The sequence below is a fragment of the Bombina bombina genome, chromosome 7 (assembly GCF_027579735.1).
Source record: "Bombina bombina isolate aBomBom1 chromosome 7, aBomBom1.pri, whole genome shotgun sequence".
Lineage (NCBI taxonomy): Eukaryota > Metazoa > Chordata > Amphibia > Anura > Bombinatoridae > Bombina > Bombina bombina.
Window position 1 is genome coordinate 615,669,358 of NC_069505.1, and position 18,229 is coordinate 615,687,586.

At 38.0% G+C, this 18,229-nt stretch overlaps 1 protein-coding gene across 1 annotated transcript; it reads left to right on the top strand.

Moving 5' to 3' along the window:
* Positions 1-16,568: 16,568 nt before the first annotated feature.
* LOC128636714 (olfactory receptor 1G1-like) lies at positions 16,569-17,549 on the top strand. Its single transcript, XM_053689701.1, has one exon. The coding sequence runs from the start codon at positions 16,569-16,571 to the stop codon at positions 17,547-17,549; it is 981 nt and encodes a 326-aa protein (XP_053545676.1).
* Positions 17,550-18,229: the final 680 nt, after the last annotated feature.

Sequence of the window (18,229 nt, forward strand, 5' to 3'; positions counted from 1 at the left end):
GTTGATGAAATCCAACGCTGGCGCACAACCTAGGTCATTGCCCCCCATGTGCAGGATGATGATATGAGGCTGTCCCCATCTGTGCCGGGCATCTTGAAGGAGGGTCGGCAAACCATTCCATTGTAAGCCTCTACGACCCAACCATCTTACTGAGGCGTTTGACACCGCAATCCCCAGCTCCTGCCCATCGGGATGGGAGAGGACCCGCAGTGCTGCCCAGTGAACGTATGAGTGCCCTACGATAAAAACGCGGGTAGGGCCCCCCGCTACACTTAAAACGGATTACAATGATTAATATCTGCACTTCCCAAAGAAGCTAGGCATCGCGTTAACTAGCCAATAGTCCTCCCCTCCTTCCTATTATGCTTGAGTTGGAGGATGCACGTAACCCTTGTAGCAATTAGATTTCCATCTGCTGAATGCTTTGCGCCTCCCATCCCAATGCAACCGTGCTGGTCGCCGCCCTTATGCGGAACGAGTGGGGAGTAATCTTGCAGTCCCCCAAAGCGCCGCAATCGCCGCTCGCTTCAGGACCACAGCGAACTGGTACCTGGACAGGTTAGACCCGTCAGCATGTACCAGGAACTGCGGCAGGCCGTGCGCTTGCTGCGCTACGTAAGCCCTAGTGGCTCTCACCGGTCAGGCTTCTGATATTGACGGGTTCAGGGTCACCCATGCCCCTTTTAAGTCCTGGTCTGTCTTGGAATGCGGGATAAACAATATCAGATTATCCCCAGCCCACTTCACGTGAGCCATCTGTATCTCAGACCTAGTTGCCCGCTTTGAGACAGAGACCAACTCCCCGGGCCATAGGGCAGCAAAGAATGCCAACGAGAATGCGCATTCAAACAAGGCTTTCTCATAGGCGTCTAAGCAGACTGAGTTCAAAGCCCTGATCAGACCAATAAGCCTGTGCAACGTCACTGGTTCTCTCGCATCTCGTACTCTTCCTTCTAACCTACCCCAACCCTTAAATATCTGCCTCACTAAAAAAACTTTAGTCACATTAGGGTATTCTAGCAGGTTGCTGAAAAAGGATATAGCGGCTAGCTTAATAGAGATTGCCCCTTTTGATATCCCTAGCTGTCGCCAGCGGGCAAGCCAACGGAGAAATAATTCCTGTGGTACTCCTCTTAAATCTATGCAATGTGCCGAGCAATACTCTACCCACTCATCCCAATGCTGTGAGTAAGCCCTCCAGGAGTTCGGAGCCAGCAACGCCTGCACTAAGTGCCGAATGTAATTCCAAGCCCCGCCACCTGCCAAACAGAGAGGGGACAGGGTAAGCCGCGTGCTGCTGCATTAGGCGACAGCCTACGGAACTGTTCGCACTGAAACCTAGGTAGCGCATCCGCCAGGGTGTTATTCACCCCCGGGACGTGCCTTGCCACAAATTGTATATTATACAATAAAGCATCTGAGTACCAAGTGCCGTATATATCTAACGACCGCCGGTGAAGATGTGAATAACCTGTTAATGGCGAACACCACGCTAGCGTTGTCCGTCCAAAACACAATGAACCGGTCTCTTAGAACCGGACCCCACAGCTCCATTGCCAACACAATGGGAAAGAGCTCTAACAGCGTCAGGTTCCTAGTCAGGCCTGCCTGTAACCATGACAATGGCCATGGTTCAGCACTCCACTGACCCCCAAGGTACGCCCCATAACCGAATGCCCCGGCTGCATCGGTGAAGAGGTGGACCGTCTGGCTAGAAGCCAGTGGTGCCCTCCATAGCAGCGTCCCATTAAAGTCAATGAGAAATCTCTCCCATACCAGGAGGTCCTCTCTCATTTCCTCGGATACTTTGATGACCCGCGAGCCCAGAGGAGTGGCCAACTTGGCCGCCATCCTCCTATTGAACGCCCGACCCATAGGTATCACTTTACAAGCAAAATTGAGGAGGCCCAACACTGACTGCAGCTCTTTTAAATGCATGGTTGGTGCTCCAACTGCCCTACGGACCGCCGCGAGCATAGCTCCCACCTTGTCAGCAGGGAGACAACATAGCCTTGCAGCAGTGTCTATCTCAATGCCCAGGAATGTAAGCTTGGTACAGGGTCCTTGGGTCTTGTCCTCGGCAAGCGGCACCCCGAATTCTGCCATCAACCCCCACATCACTGCCATGAGCTGAGCACATTCCCCCGTGTCAGCCCTGCCAACCAGCAGGAAATCATCGAGGTAGTGCGCCACCGCCTCGCTATGAGCTGATGTCATGATCGCCCCATGTTGAAACGTGCTAAACGTTTCAAAATATGCGCATAACACTGAGCAGCCCATGGGGAGGCATTTGTCCACATAAAAGCGGCCTTCAAATTTGCACCCCATCAGTCTGAATGATGTGGGGTGTATCGGCAGCAGCCGAAAAGCGGATTCTATGTCCAACTTGGCCAGCACGGCGTCCGGCCCTGCCACCCTGACCAGTTCCAGGGCCTGATCAAATGACTGATAGGACACGGAACTGATCGAGGGGTCAATTGCATCGTTAACTGACCCCCCTTTCGGGTAAGACAAATGTTGAATCAGGCAATACTTCCCTGGGTCCTTCTTGGGGACTACCCCAAGTGGTGATATCACCAGCCCAGGAATGGGTGACCTCTCAAATGGGCCAGCAAACCAGCCCAGGGAAATTTCCTTCTCTAGTTTCGCCCTAACTTCCCACAGCATCTCATAAGCCAATTTTAAATTCCTGTGGGATGAGGACCCCACCACTGTCCCCTGCATTGGGATTCAGAACCCCTCCGTGATTCCCCCAAGAAGCAGGGCGGCGGCCCCCCTATCAGGGTAGGCCGCCAGCCAACGCCTAATTGCGTCCAGCCTCAGAGGCGTTGGCACTCTTTTGTCCAATGCCCCCTTTTGCTCCCTGGTTAACTCCCACTTCTTTTCTTTTTGGGCAGTCAACGCCCGGATGCTGCCCGCCGCAATACATACAGGCGTGGCGAAAGGAACAAGCTGCCCCTTTATCGCATTGCTTCTCGTTGAAACGCGAGCACTCCCTGCCACGGCGCTTGACTAAGCTCTGTGGTTTTGACGTTCCCGTACACATTGGGAAGCCGCCACCCTTTTCGGGGGTGAGCATGGACCACAAGTCCAGATCCTTGACCCCAAAGTTCAAGACCGGATTGTCTACCATCTTTCTATGAAATTCACTATCATAGGTCCGCCACATGCCTTCCCTGAAACTATTATATATCTGTTCAATGATCTCGGCGTACTTGATTACGTCCCCAGCTGCCTCAGGCCTCTGCTCTATATAGCAGGACGAGAAAACCCGGAAGCAACGCCTCCATTCCTCAAACGTGTCTGGCCACAGGTATTTTTTGGGCCCTGTGCCATCCTCGCTCCGCTCTTTCTCTCTTTGGGCCTCTAAAGACAGCTCAAACATATTCACATATTTGTGTTCATTAATTTTTTGAACCGTCTTGGCCTTCAAGTGGGCATGAAGCTAGCGGATCTTAAAGGGGTAGGAGTCCCCCTGCAGAGCCACTCGCCTAGCACTAGCTAAACTCCCCCGCAGCTGCGCGGCACCTCCAGCCCCCTAGGTAGTGCCCACCCCGGTGAAAAACTCACCCTGCTCATTCGCCACCTGCAACTGCCCCACCTGGCCTATGCCCCTACTCTGTGAACGCTCTGCCACTAGTAGCTTCAGCATTTTAAACATACGCCTCTGCCTTTTGCTGTTCAGCCCCAGCTTCCTACCCCCATCGGAATCAGTCAGTGCTAGAGTCTAGGCTAAGTGTGTGCGACAATATAGACAATTGGTAGTCACCAGCCGCTGAAATGGAAGGGACAACGGTCGCTGACACAGCTCCTGATGATCCAGCTCCTGCCTGTACTGATGTTGATGGATCCAGCGATCCTGCTCCTGCCTGCCCGGATGATGATGGATCCAGCCCACTGGCCATGGCTGCAGCCGGAATTGCAGGTCCAGCACCCTGTGAAGGAGAGAAAAAGGAGAGGGGAGTACCCAGGCCGGCCACAGCTGCACCCCTATTGTGCCCCCTGTAGGGGGTAGACACCCTTGGGCTATCGCCATCAGCAACCCCACTCATATCCGCTATAGCACTTGTCATCTGCCACTCAGCCGCAGTACCAACATCACCCTCAACATTCACTGCAGACATGCCCTGAACAGCCTCACCACCTATATCTGCCCTTGAAACACTTGCCGCTACCATACCCCTGTGGCCCCTATGGGTGCCCCTTATACTGCCACTACTTGCTCTGATGGGCCTTGTCCCTCTGAGACACCCCCTTGCCAACGCATGCCCCCTGTTCATAAGCGCCACTCTTGCACCCCTCACAGACTTTGCAGATCACTGCGCAGCGGAGCTGGCCTGCCCGGGTACTCCCCATTCACCTGCGGTAAGTACCCGGCTTGGCCTCTTCCTTTGTCCCAATCTCCCTCTTGCCGCTCCCAATGCTCCTCGCCTGTGCGTGACACTCCCGGAAATGACGTCATACGCTACAGGCGTCAGAGGCACGGGACTGGAAGTGGGCGTGGCAAGCGGTAGGCCGCAATCGGAGCCAGCTCCAAAAGTTGATGGAGCTGACTGAGCCACCAATGATGCCCTGACATCTGGCGCTAGGCCACAAACGATGCCAGGCCTGGCCGTGGCAGGGCCCACTTGTGCCATCAATGAGGTACTTGGAACCGGCCCATCCGGCCCCAGGGCCGGATGCACTTGTCCCACAACCCCCGGCGGCAAGGATGCCAGTGGCACTACAGCTGCAGTTAAGGCCTTAAACAGGCCAACCACAGCAGCTGCCGCCTCCGGTGTCAAACCGGAGGCAGTTAGGGCCCTAACACCTGCTTCTAAGGCCTGCTCCAGGCTAGGAGCCGTCCCCCCTCCTGCTGCCACCACCTGACCGGGAGCCATCACAGCAGCAGGCACGGTGGACGCAGCTGCAGCTGGGGGATCAGGGGGAGGGGGAACCTGGGTTGAGGAACCAGGGGACAGAATAGGCCTAGAGCCAAGGACAGAGGATACAGGCCTGTCCTTCTTTGGTGTCGGTGGGACCACATCTTCACTCTCTTCTTCCTGTCTCCTAGGAGCAGCCCTGCGTGTAGACACCCCTGCCACTTCTCTGAAGCGTTGGGGTAAAGCAGCACTCCTTCTTGACCGAGACAACTCTGGACAGGATGATCACAGAAAACTTTCTTCTTGATAAATCCCAGGGAGAAGAGGCAGGAATCTTTCATCACCTTCCTTATATCTGGTTAGTCTTAAGACCTCCCCTAACCTTGCAAAATTGTTGCTAACACACTACACTGGGATTTTCACTACCCTGTCATGCCCAGGCCCTTTACTCCATTACAGGAGACTTTGCTACCTTACATTCCCCATGTTTTACATGTGTTTATACTTATTAACACATAAATACATATGTATAGAAGCATATATATATTTATGTTTTTACATGTGTATATACTTATTAACACATAAATACATATGAATAGAAGCATATATATATATATATATATATATATATATATATATATATTTATGTTTTTACATGTGTAAATAATTATTAACACATAAATACATATGTATAGAAGAATATATATATTTATGTTTTTACATGTGTATATACTTATTAACGCATAAATACATATTTATAGAAGTATATATATTTATGTTTTTAGATGTGTATATACTTATTAACACATAAATACATATGTATAGAAGCATATATATATATATATATCTATGTTTTTACATGTGTATATACTTATTAACACATAAATACATATGTATAGAAGCATACATATATATTTATGTTCTTACATGTGTATATACTTATTAACACATAAATACATATGTATAGAATACTTTACATATATATTTATGTTTTACATGTGTATATACTTATTAACACATAAATACATATGTATAGAAGCATATATATATTTATGTTTTTACATGTGTATATACTTATTAACACATAAATACAAATGTGTAGAAGCATATATATATTTATGTTTTTACATGTGTATATACTTATTAACACATAAATACATATGTATAGAAGCATATATATATTTATGTTTTTACATGTGTATATACTTATTAACACATAAATACAAATGTGTAGAAGCATATATATATTTATGTTTTTACATGTGTATATACTTATTAACACATAAATACATATGTATAGAATCATATATATATTTATGTTTTTACATGTGTATATACTTATTAACACATAAATACATATGTATAGAAGCATATATATATTTATGTTTTTAGATGTGTATATACTTATTAACACATAAATACATATGTACAGAAGCATATATATATTTATGTTTTACATGTGTATATACTTATTAACACATAAATACATATGTATAGAAGCATATATATATTTATGTTTTTACATGTGTATATACTTATTAACACATAAATACATATGTATAGAAGCATATATATATATATATTTATGTTCTTACATGTGTATATACTTATTAACACATAAATACATATGTACAGAAGCATATATATATTTATGTTTTACATGTGTATATACTTATTAACACATAAATACATATGTATAGAAGCATATATATATTTATGTTTTTACATGTGTATATACTTATTAACACATAAATACATATGTATAGAAGCATATATATATTTATGTTTTTACATGTGTATATACTTATTAACACATAAATACATATGTATAGAAGCATATATATTATATAAATAAGAAATAATAAAGGTCGGTTAATCCAGCACCAAACTATTAATACACCTCTAGTAAATAATTGAGAAGCTGTGTAAAAAAGCCACAATGAGACACTGGATCTGAATCAAAGAAATACAATGTATTCAGAAAAAAGAAAAAACATAGTCAAATACTCAAATACAATATAGGTTAATTCACCACGGTAATGAGTAATCCTAAAAAACTAGGGAGATAATGGCCATACGTAATATACCGGTATATATGGATAATATAACATAAACTCAGTGCTGAGAATCTAAGCAGAAAAATAAATATAAGCACAATTAACTGCACATAGTATTCACAGATAACCAGTTGGAATGCAACCTAGACAAAAGTCCAGCTTAAATGGCAAAGCAATAGCATATATTAGTGCAAAGGCTCTAGGTTTAGAGAAATATCAGCAAAAATAAGCAGATGTCTTAGCATGATCCAAAGCACAGCCAGCCAAAGATGTTAGTGAGCACAGTCAATAGTGGAAAGTATATTGCAAGAGCTTATGTAGAATAGTCCATAAGTCGAGGTAACAAGTGTTAAAGCATTGCATGTAAATAAAGCATATACAAGCCTGTAATGAAAACAGGGAAATCCAGCACAGTGTCTCTTGTATGAACAGAGCAAAAACAAAGGAGACCAGGTATTTCAAGGCTGAACAGCCTACAGCTCACCACACCGCAATATAGATAATCCTCTCCAGGGTATGTAATATGGGTAATCCTCTCCAGGCTATGCGGTTAGAGCTGCCCCTCCGTCTCCAGAAATTGCCGCTATGCAATCCACTCCAAACTTGTGCCCCGACAGGCAGGCCAGAATCATCCGAAGTTGGCGTCCCACGCCTCCAAACTTCACAGAAGCGTGCTCTTCACGCTACGCGCGTTTCACCCTCAATCAGCATTGAGCTTTCTCAAGCGTCATAATCATCATAGCACGTATGCTGCTCTTTATAGGCTTATCATATTTTTACTCAGGTGAAATATACTAAAAACGGATTACTCAGTATACTGACACACTATAACAAATCTCTTAATCATTGTACCTATATTAAATAAAGTTATTTAGATCTGGCAAACTTAAATACAAAGTGGAAGTCCGATACCAATGCATTTACCATACATAGTATTATATCATTATGATAAATATTTTTGGCACATTCCATAATAATTCAAAACTACCAAACAGGACTAAAGACCCTCTCTTATTACATAATCAGGAAACAAAACCACAGTATACATAATATTTTAAACATTATATTTTTTCTATTAGCCTGTGCATTATTAATTTTATCGAATCCAAAGTAAAGGGACTGAGAATCTTTTCACTCTCAATTGAGGAAAGGAGCATAATTTATTTCCTCGTTCAGACCATTGGGTTTTAGGGAATTCATGTTGTATATCCATTTACACTCTGCTTTAAGTAGTAACTGATCCATATCCCCTCCTCTATCCTTTAAGTCAATTAATTATAAACCCATCCATTTAAGGTCTGTATCTAAACTATTATGCTGTTCTTGAAAATGTCGTGCAACTCCACTAGTTTTTATATTTTCATTTAGAATGTCTCTCCTATGCTCTTTAATCCTCTCATGTAGTTCCCTATAGGTTTTTCCTATGTAAAATTTTGGACACGTACATGTAACCAAATATACCACTCCTATACTTTACCTATACTGTTATATGTCAGTTCACTCTAAAGGCTTGTCCTTCCAGATTTACAATCTTATTTCCTTTTATCATGAATTTACATATAATACATTTTCTGCAAATAAAGGACCCATTTTCTTTATTCTTTTTTGCTAACCAATTTTCTGTTTTATTTATATTAACAAAACGGCTCGCTACCAGTTTGTCCTTTAATGAGGGTGCCTTTCTTGCAGTTTATGAAGGAAAATCCCCCACAATTGGTTTAATTTCTGGGTCAAGAGTTAATAAACTCCAATTTCTTTTAAGAATAGCTCTTAGGTCCTGCCATCTATCATTATAGACTGAAGTATATCTTACAATGGATGGTTTACACCCCTTATCACTGTATAATAAAGTTTCCCTATTTGTCATTTTAGCTCTTTGGTAACCCTCCTTGATACATTTTTTAGGGTACCCCCTCGCTACAAATCTATTAGTCTGGTCAGCTGCTTGAAATTTAAAACCTTCCTCTGTGGAGCAGTTTCTACGATGCCTGAGAAACTGCCCCACAGGTATAGATTCTATCTGCATTTTTGGATGATGACTACTTGCCAACAATAATGTGTTGGCAGATGTAGGTTTTCTATATGATTCAGTGACTAGAATATTGTCTTTTTTAATGATTTTTAGATCAAGAAAAGTTAACTCACTTACACTATACTCATATGTAAATTTTAAATTAAAGGAATTGTTATTCAGACTTAGCATAAATAATTTTAGGTCTTCTACAGTACCATTCCACAGGAGTAGAACGTCATCTATATAACGTGTCCAAAGATCAATCATTGGTTCAAATTGTATTGGAACATCAATTATAGTCTCTGCTTCCCACATGCCTAAATAAAGACAGGCATATGTTGGGGCACAGCATGCCCCCATAGCTGTACCTATTAACTGTTTGTAATACTTTTTATCAAAGAGAAAGTAATTATGATCTAACATAAAGCCAAGTAATTTGACAACAAAATCTCTATGTCTATCATAGTTTTTTCCCTCTCTGTGTCAAATAGTATTTACATGCTTCTATACCTTTTTCATGGGGGATACACGAATATAAAGCTTCTACATCTATAGAGACCAAAAGAGTAGTTGTATTTAAACTGATGTTATCCAATTTTTTAAGCACATCCCTAGTGTCTTTCACATAGGATGGTAAGGACAAGAGGTGTGGACGCAGGCACCAATCAATATATCTACCTACGTTCTCACATAGGCTATTTATCCCTGCCACTATGGGCCTACCTAGTATTTGACTATGTTTTTTCTTTTTTCTGAATACATTGTATTTCTTTGATTCAGATCCAGTGGCTCATTGTGGCTTTTTTACACAGCTTCTCAATTATTTACTAGAGGTGTATTAATAGTTTGGTGCTGGATTAACCCACCTTTATTATTTCTTATTTATATAATACTATTTTTGTGGGTTCCGTGCACTGGTTTACCTGCCCGTATACCATTGTGTCAGGTAATCCATCACTATACACTTAATATCCTCTTTTGAGCGGGTACTTCTATATAAGAAGCATATATATATTTATGTTTTACATGTGTATATACTTATTAACACATAAATACATATGTATAGAAGCATATATATATTTATGTTTTTAGATGTGTATATACTTATTAACACATAAATACATACGTATAGAAGCATATATATATATTTATGTTTTTACATGTGTATATACTTATTAACACATACATACATATGTATAGAAGCATATATATATTTATGTTTTACATGTGTATATACTTATTAACACATAAATACATATGTATAGAAGCATATATATTTATGTTTTTACATGTGTATATACTTATTAACACATACATACATATGTATAGAAGCATATATATATGTTTTAACATGTGTATATACTTATTAACACATACATACATATGTATAGAAGCATATATATATTTATGTTTTACATGTGTATATACTTATTAACACATAAATACATATGTATAGAAGCATATATATTTATGTTTTTACATGTGTATATACTTATTAACACATAAATACATATGTATAGAAGACTTTACATATATATTTATGTTTTTACATGTGTATATACTTATTAACAAATAAATACATATGTATAGAAGCATATATATATATATTTATGTTTTACATGTGTATATACTTATTAACACATAAATACATATGTATAGAAACATATATATATATATATATATATAAATATAAAAATATATATATATATATATATATATATATATATATATATATATATATATGTTTTTACATGTGTATATACTTATTAACACATAAATACATACGTATAGAAGCATATATATATATTTATGTTTTTACATGTGTATATACTTATTAACACATAAATACATATGTATAGAAGCATATACATATATTTATGTGTTACTATGTGTATATACATACATATTTATGTGTTGTCATGTGTATATACATATGTATTTATGTGTTAATATGTGTATATACATATATATATATGTTTTACATGTGTATATACACATATTAACACATAAATGCATATGTATATACACATGATAACACATAAATATATATATATATATATATATATATATACACATAGTAACACATAAATATATATGTATATACACATATTAACACATAAATACATATGTATATACACATGATAACACATAAATATATATATGTATATACACATAATAACACATAAATATATATGTATATACACACAGTAACAAATCAATATATATATGTATATACACATAGTAACATATAAATATATATGCATATACACATAGTAACACATAAATATATGTGTATATACACATAGTAACACATAAATCTGTATGTATATACACATAGTAACTCATAAATATATATATGTATATACACATAGTAACACATCGATATATATGTATATACACATAGTAACACATCAATATAAATGTATATACATAAAATCCATAAATATATATGTATATACACATAATAACACATAAATATATATGTATATACACATAATAACACATAAATATATATGTATATACACATACTAAAACATAAATATATATGTATATACACATATTAACACATAAGTACATATGTATATACACATAGTAACAAATAAATATATATGTATATACACATAGTAACACATAAATATATATGTATATAGACATACTAACACATAAATATATATGTATATACACATATTAACACATAAATACATATGTATATACACATACTAACACATAAATAAATATGTATATAAACACATTAACACATAAATACATATGTATATACACATACTAACACATAAATATATATGTATATATACACATATACATAGGTTAGTGAGAGTTTAAGGATACTCAGCGGTAAGGTCTGTATTGGAGCATACAGGGAATACTGCGTCGGCGCCTCTCCCGGCACAAACCCAGACCTGCAGACCAGGCTGCCCGTTCCAGGTATACAATAAACAAAGAAGAATTTCCCTATAAAAAGCTCCCAGACCAAAAATGTCCACTATTTAAAGCACAACACTGGCACATGAGTCGAAGTAAAGTGAATCAATCATACCTTTATTATGGCATGTCGGACAAACACTCGGCAAACAATAGCGGTGTGACTACCAGGAGACACAGGTGTGTGGAGTGTGACGTCATCTGACGCGTTTCACGCCCTTCTGGCGCTTTGTCAAAGATGTGGAGGTGTGTGTGATTAGCATACTTTTAAATGGTTATCTAAAAAACTCCTCCCTTGGTGTGATGTCACAGTAACAGACTGTGTTTTCAAAATTATCGATACATATGTGTGATAAAGTGTGTTGAGAAAATGTTAATGAATATATATTTTTAATCGTGCAAATTACGTGTATTAATTTAAAGTGAATTATTATTAAAATTTAAAATCAATAACCTATGACACTATGCGGCTCTTAAATGTTTAAAGCCTATGGCAAGGAACTGAAAAACTCTTATAGCTACATTGTAATGCATTACTTCTGCTGGAATTCCACTGCATTGATACTTTTTAGTTACTATTTTTATTTTTATTTGTAATACATTAGTATGTATGGTTGTTCTTTCATTTTTGGAGATATATGTATATATACACATAGTAACACATAAATATATATGTATATATACAAATAGTAACACATAAATATATATGTATATACACATAGTAACACATAAATATATATGTATATACACATAGTAACACATAGTAAGATAGTAACATAAATACATATGTGTAGAAGCATATACATATATATTTAGTGGGAACACATAGTTCCCCTATAGACCGCAATGTAAAGGCACTTTTCAGTGCCGTATTATTTTTTTCTAACACCCCCCATCCCCTCAATTTAACCCCTTATTACTGCTTTGTGCAGTTTTCTTTTTCCAACAAAATAAAGATGCTAATTTTATTTATTTTAATAAAGGAACTGGACACTTTATTTGGGGGACAATTGGGGGACATTGTTTTCATTACTCCTAGGTCTGAACTCTTGTTAATTGCACTTAGCGCAAATCTCTACCGGAAGCTTGTGGGAGTTTATAATCTAGCACAACAATCAGTAAACTAAGAGCAGGGGATATGAAACAATTTATCATTTACAATGAAATCATTTACAATACAAAAAAACTTTACAAGGTGCCTCTATTATCAAATGTGATGGTAGAAGTAAACAGGGAAACATTATTTTACACTGTGTGCTCTGTCTGAATCATAAAAATAGAAATGTGGGGTTTTATGTCTCTCTTACCTCTAGATTGCAAGCTCTTCTGACCAAAGCCTCCTCCTGTATCAAGTTGTGTCATCAGGTCTATCTGTAATGTGCTGTATACCCCTCTGATCGCTGTATCAAGTTGTGTCATCAGGTCTATCTGTAATGTGCTGTATACCCCTCTGATCGCTGTATCAAGTGTGTCATCAGGTCTATCTGTAATGTGCTGTATACCCCTCTGATCGCTGTATCAAGTTGTGTCATCAGGTCTATCTGTAATGTACTGTATACCCCTCTGATCGCTGTATCAAGTTGTGTCATCAGGTCTATCTGTAATGTGCTGTATACCCCTCTGATCGCTGTATCAAGTTGTGTCATCAGGTCTAACTGTAATGTGCTGTATACCCCTCTGATCGTGTGCACAGAGATGCAGAGTACGGTAGCACGTTATTAACAAATGATAATAATATATCTTTATACATTAGAATAATACAGATAATCTCCAGATGTTCTATCTTAAATAGTTTTACAAATGTCAAATACAGTTGCAATAGATTTACACAATTTAAAGGGACAGCAAAGTTAAAATTAAACGTTCAGGATTCAGATAGAGCTGCAATTTTAAATAAAATTTACTTCTGTTATCAAATTTGCTTCATTTTCTTGGTAGCAAAACTAACGCCTAGATTTAGAGTTTTGTCGGTAAAAACCTGCGGGGCTAACGCTCCTTTTTTTTTACAGTGCACCCTTAAGCCAACGCTGGTATTACGAGTTTTCTGAATGGCTGCGTTAGCCTCAGAAAAGTGAGCGTTGAGCCAAATTTAGCTCCACTTCAACCCTCAATACCAGCGTTGCTTACGGTAGCGGTAAGCTGGAAAAACGTGCGTGTGCACGATTTCCCCATAGGAAACAATGGGGCTTAGCTGGCTGAAAAAAACCTAACACCTGCAAAAAAAGCAGCGTTCAGCTCTTAACGCAGCCCTATTGTTTCCTATGGGAAACACTTTCTAAGTCTACACCTAACACCCTAACATGAACCCTGAGTCTAAACACCCCTAACCTTACACTTATTAACTCCTAATCTGCTGCCCCTAACATCGCCGACACCTACATTATATTTATTAACCCTAATCTGCCGCCCCCACTATCGCTGACACCTACATTATATTATTAACCCCTAATCTGCCACCTACATTATCCCTATGAACCCCTAATCTCCCCCCCCAATGTCGCCGCTACTATAATAAAGTTATTAACCCCTTAAATAAATGAATCCTATTTAAAACTAAATACTTAACTATAAAATAAACCCTAATATAGATACAATATAACTAATAATTACATTGTAGCTATTTTAGGATTTCTATTTATTTTACAGGCAACTTTGTATTTATTTTAACCAGGTACAAAAGCTATTAAATAGTTAATAAGTATTTAATAGCTACCTAGTTAAAATAAGTACAAAATTACCTGTAAAATAAATCCTAACCTAAGTTACAAATACACCTATCACTACACTATCAATAAATTAATTAAATAAATTACCTACAATTATCTAAACTCAAATACAATTAAATAAACTAAACTATAGTACAAAAAACAAACAAACACTAAATTACCAAAAATAAAAAAAATATTACAAGAATTTTAATCTAATTACACCTAATCTAAGCCCCCTAATAAAATAAAAAAGCCCCCCAAAATAATAAAATTCCCTACCCTATACTAAATTACAAAAGTAATCAGCTCTTTTACCAGCCATTAAAAAAGTATTTTTGCAGGGGGATAACCCCAAAGTAATCAGCTCTTTTACCTGTAAAAAAAAAATACAAGACCCCCCAACATTACAACCCACCACCCACACACTCCTACTCTAAAACCCACCTGATCCCCCCTTAAAAAAACCTAACACTACCCCATTGAAGATCACCCTACCTTGAGCCGTGTTCACCCAGCAGGGCACCACTGGTCATCCGATCCATCCAGAAGTCTTCATCCAATGGGGCAGAAGAGGACATCCAAGCGGCATCTTCTATCTTCATCCATCCAGCGTGGAGCGGGTCCATCTTCAAGACATCCGACACGGAGCATCCTCTTTTTTCCATGGCCGATGACTGAATGAAGGTTCCTTTAAATGACGTCATCCAAGATGGTGTCCCTTGAATTCTGATTGGCTGATAGGATTCTATTAGCCAATCGGAATTAAGGTAGGAAAAATCTGATTGGTTGAATTAATCAGCCAATCGGATTGAAGTTCAATCCGATTGGCTGATTGGATCAGCCAATAGAATTGACCTTGCATTCTATTGGCTGATCCAATCAGCCAATCGGATTGAACTTCAATCTGATTGGCTGATTAAATCAACCAATCAGATTTTTCCTACCTTAATTCCGATTGGCTGATAGAATCCTATCAGCCAATCAGAATTCGAGGGACGCCATCTTGGATGACATCATTTAAAGGAACCGTCATTCAGTGTTAGTCGTCGGAAAGAAGAGGATGCTCCGGATTTTATTGCGGTCTGGAGGGTGTTCCTAGTGTCATAATGACGCCCCCCAGACCCGATCCCATAATTGAAATCTCACAATCGTGTGCACAATCGATTGATTTCAATTTGTATTGTACATTATAACCCTGTCATGAAAGGGTTAAACACACAAAATGTACTGATACACACAACAAATCTACAAGAAACATATGTATCACAAACTTTACAAGGGGACCTTGATAGAAACACAAGATTCTGGTTATATATGTATTTCTCTTTTATAATTGTGTTATTTTTATCGTTAAAGGGACAATAGACACCTTATTTTAATATAACATATTTAGTTATAGGTAGTAAAACAACTTTGCTGTATCCTTTCATTATTTATGTTGCCCCTTTCCATGTAATTGATCTAAAAATATATGAAACTGAAAAACTACCTTGCAGACGTCTCAAGGCTAACCCTGCTGCATATATTTCCCTAATTGAATTTTGCAGGTAACAAATACAAAACAATGCACTTTATTCTAACATACTCATTATGGTTAGCCTTGTCTGTTGCAGGGTCAAGCTCAGATTGTCACCTCCAAATATGGCAAATGGTGGGTGGAATTTGGCAATTGAAAAACAATTGTAGCAAACAAGATGTTAATTTGTTTTAAAAATGTTTAGTCTTGGATGACATGTTATTCTATAGCAAGACAGATGTAAGTACAAGACGTTTACTATAACTTTAAATTAACTTTTCAGTAAATATACTAGGTATTATTTTGTAAAAAGATCAAGTTGATGGTACACAAGGTCCAAATGATCTTTATACTGATGTTAGTAAGAAAAGGGGAACAAATAAAATAATTTTAGAACACACACAGGTATCAATATTAAATAATAAATACAAATATTCACCAGGACAGAATAAAAAAATAAATAACATCTCCATGACAAATAATCATTTATTTCTCCCTTTTACCAAAGGAAATATCCCAAGTGCAGCTGTAACAAACAACACATCACTAACAGAATTCTTCCTAGTGTCATTTTTTGCTACCACAAACAACCAAGCTGTAGTATGTACAGGAGTTTTTATCATGTATCTGCTGGCTGTGCTTGGTAACCTAATGATTACTACAGCTGTGTGCCTGGTGTCTCAACTTCACACACCAATGTATTTCTTCCTGTGCAATCTGTCAGTTGACGACATTGTATACGTCTCTACGGTTTTGCCAAAACTACTGGTCACCACTGTCACCAGAGATACCAGAATTTCTATCACAAGCTGTGTTATACAGATGATTTTATTTACAATATGTGTTGCTGTAGAATTTCTTATATTGACCTCCATGGCTTATGACCGCTATGTGGCTATATGTGTTCCTCTAAATTATATACTCATTATGAACAAAATGGTGTGTATCCTTTTAGCCTTTTCCACCTGGTTCCTTGGAGGGATACTATCATTAATTTTTAGTTTGATGGTGACTAACTTGACATTCTGTGATGTACATGACATTAACCATTTCTTCTGTGATCCTCAAACTATGATAAAGATCTCTTGCAGTGACACCACAAACATTATAATGTTTACCAGTATTGCTGGTGTATTATGCGGATGTTGTCCTTTTGTACTCATCATAATCTCCTATATCTACATCATATCTACCATCCTGAAGATTCAGACCTCAGCTGGAAGAAGTAAGACGTTCTCCAGCTGTTCCTCACATCTCATGGTTGTTATTTTATTTTGTGGGACCTCACTAAGTATGAACATGAAACCAAAGTCTGAAAATTCACAGAAACTAGATATAATCCTCTCATTAATTTATATTGCTGTGGTTCCAGTGTTAAATCCACTAGTCTATAGCTTAAAAAATAGAGAGGTCATGAAAGCCATTAAAAAAGTGCTTCAAAACATTGTTTAAATATAAGAATAATACTGGGATAAAGACTGAATAGAATAGAGAGAGAGTTGCACCAAACCTCCCTATGACTGCCACCCCCTCACATTGCAAAGTATCCCTTTACACTATTAACCCCTAAACCTTCACACACCCCACCGCAAAGTATGCTTTTAAACTATTAACCCCTAAACCACCACACACCATACCGCAAAGTATGGTTCTACACTTTTAACACCTAAACCACCTCACACCCCACATCGCAAAGTCTGCACTACACTACTAACGCTTAAACCACCAGCCCCCCAAAGTAACCCTCTAACATCTAAACCCCCTAACTTAACAACCCCTAAGTTAACCCAAAATAAACTAACACCACCTTTATAAAAAACAACTTTAAAAAAAAAAACACCTTAAAATAAAATAAAATCTAACCTTCCTTTTTAAAAAAAACTATGATTATAATAAAAAACTAATATTACAGTAAAAAACAACTAACATAACAGTAAAAAAAACACTAATCTTACAAAAAATAACAAACACATTACTAAAAATAAAAAAGAGTTATGCCTATTCTAATACCCCAAAATAAAAAACACCCTAAAATAAAAAACCCTTTTCTGAAAATAACCTACAAATAGGTCTTTTTTATAGGGCATTGTCCTAAAGTGATTCAGCTCGTTTGTTGAAATAAAAAACACCTT

Bases quoted from the DNA above. Each gene is read 5' to 3' on its own strand.
- LOC128636714 (XM_053689701.1), top strand. From the start codon at position 16,569: ATGACAAATAATCATTTATTTCTCCCTTTTACCAAAGGAAATATCCCA.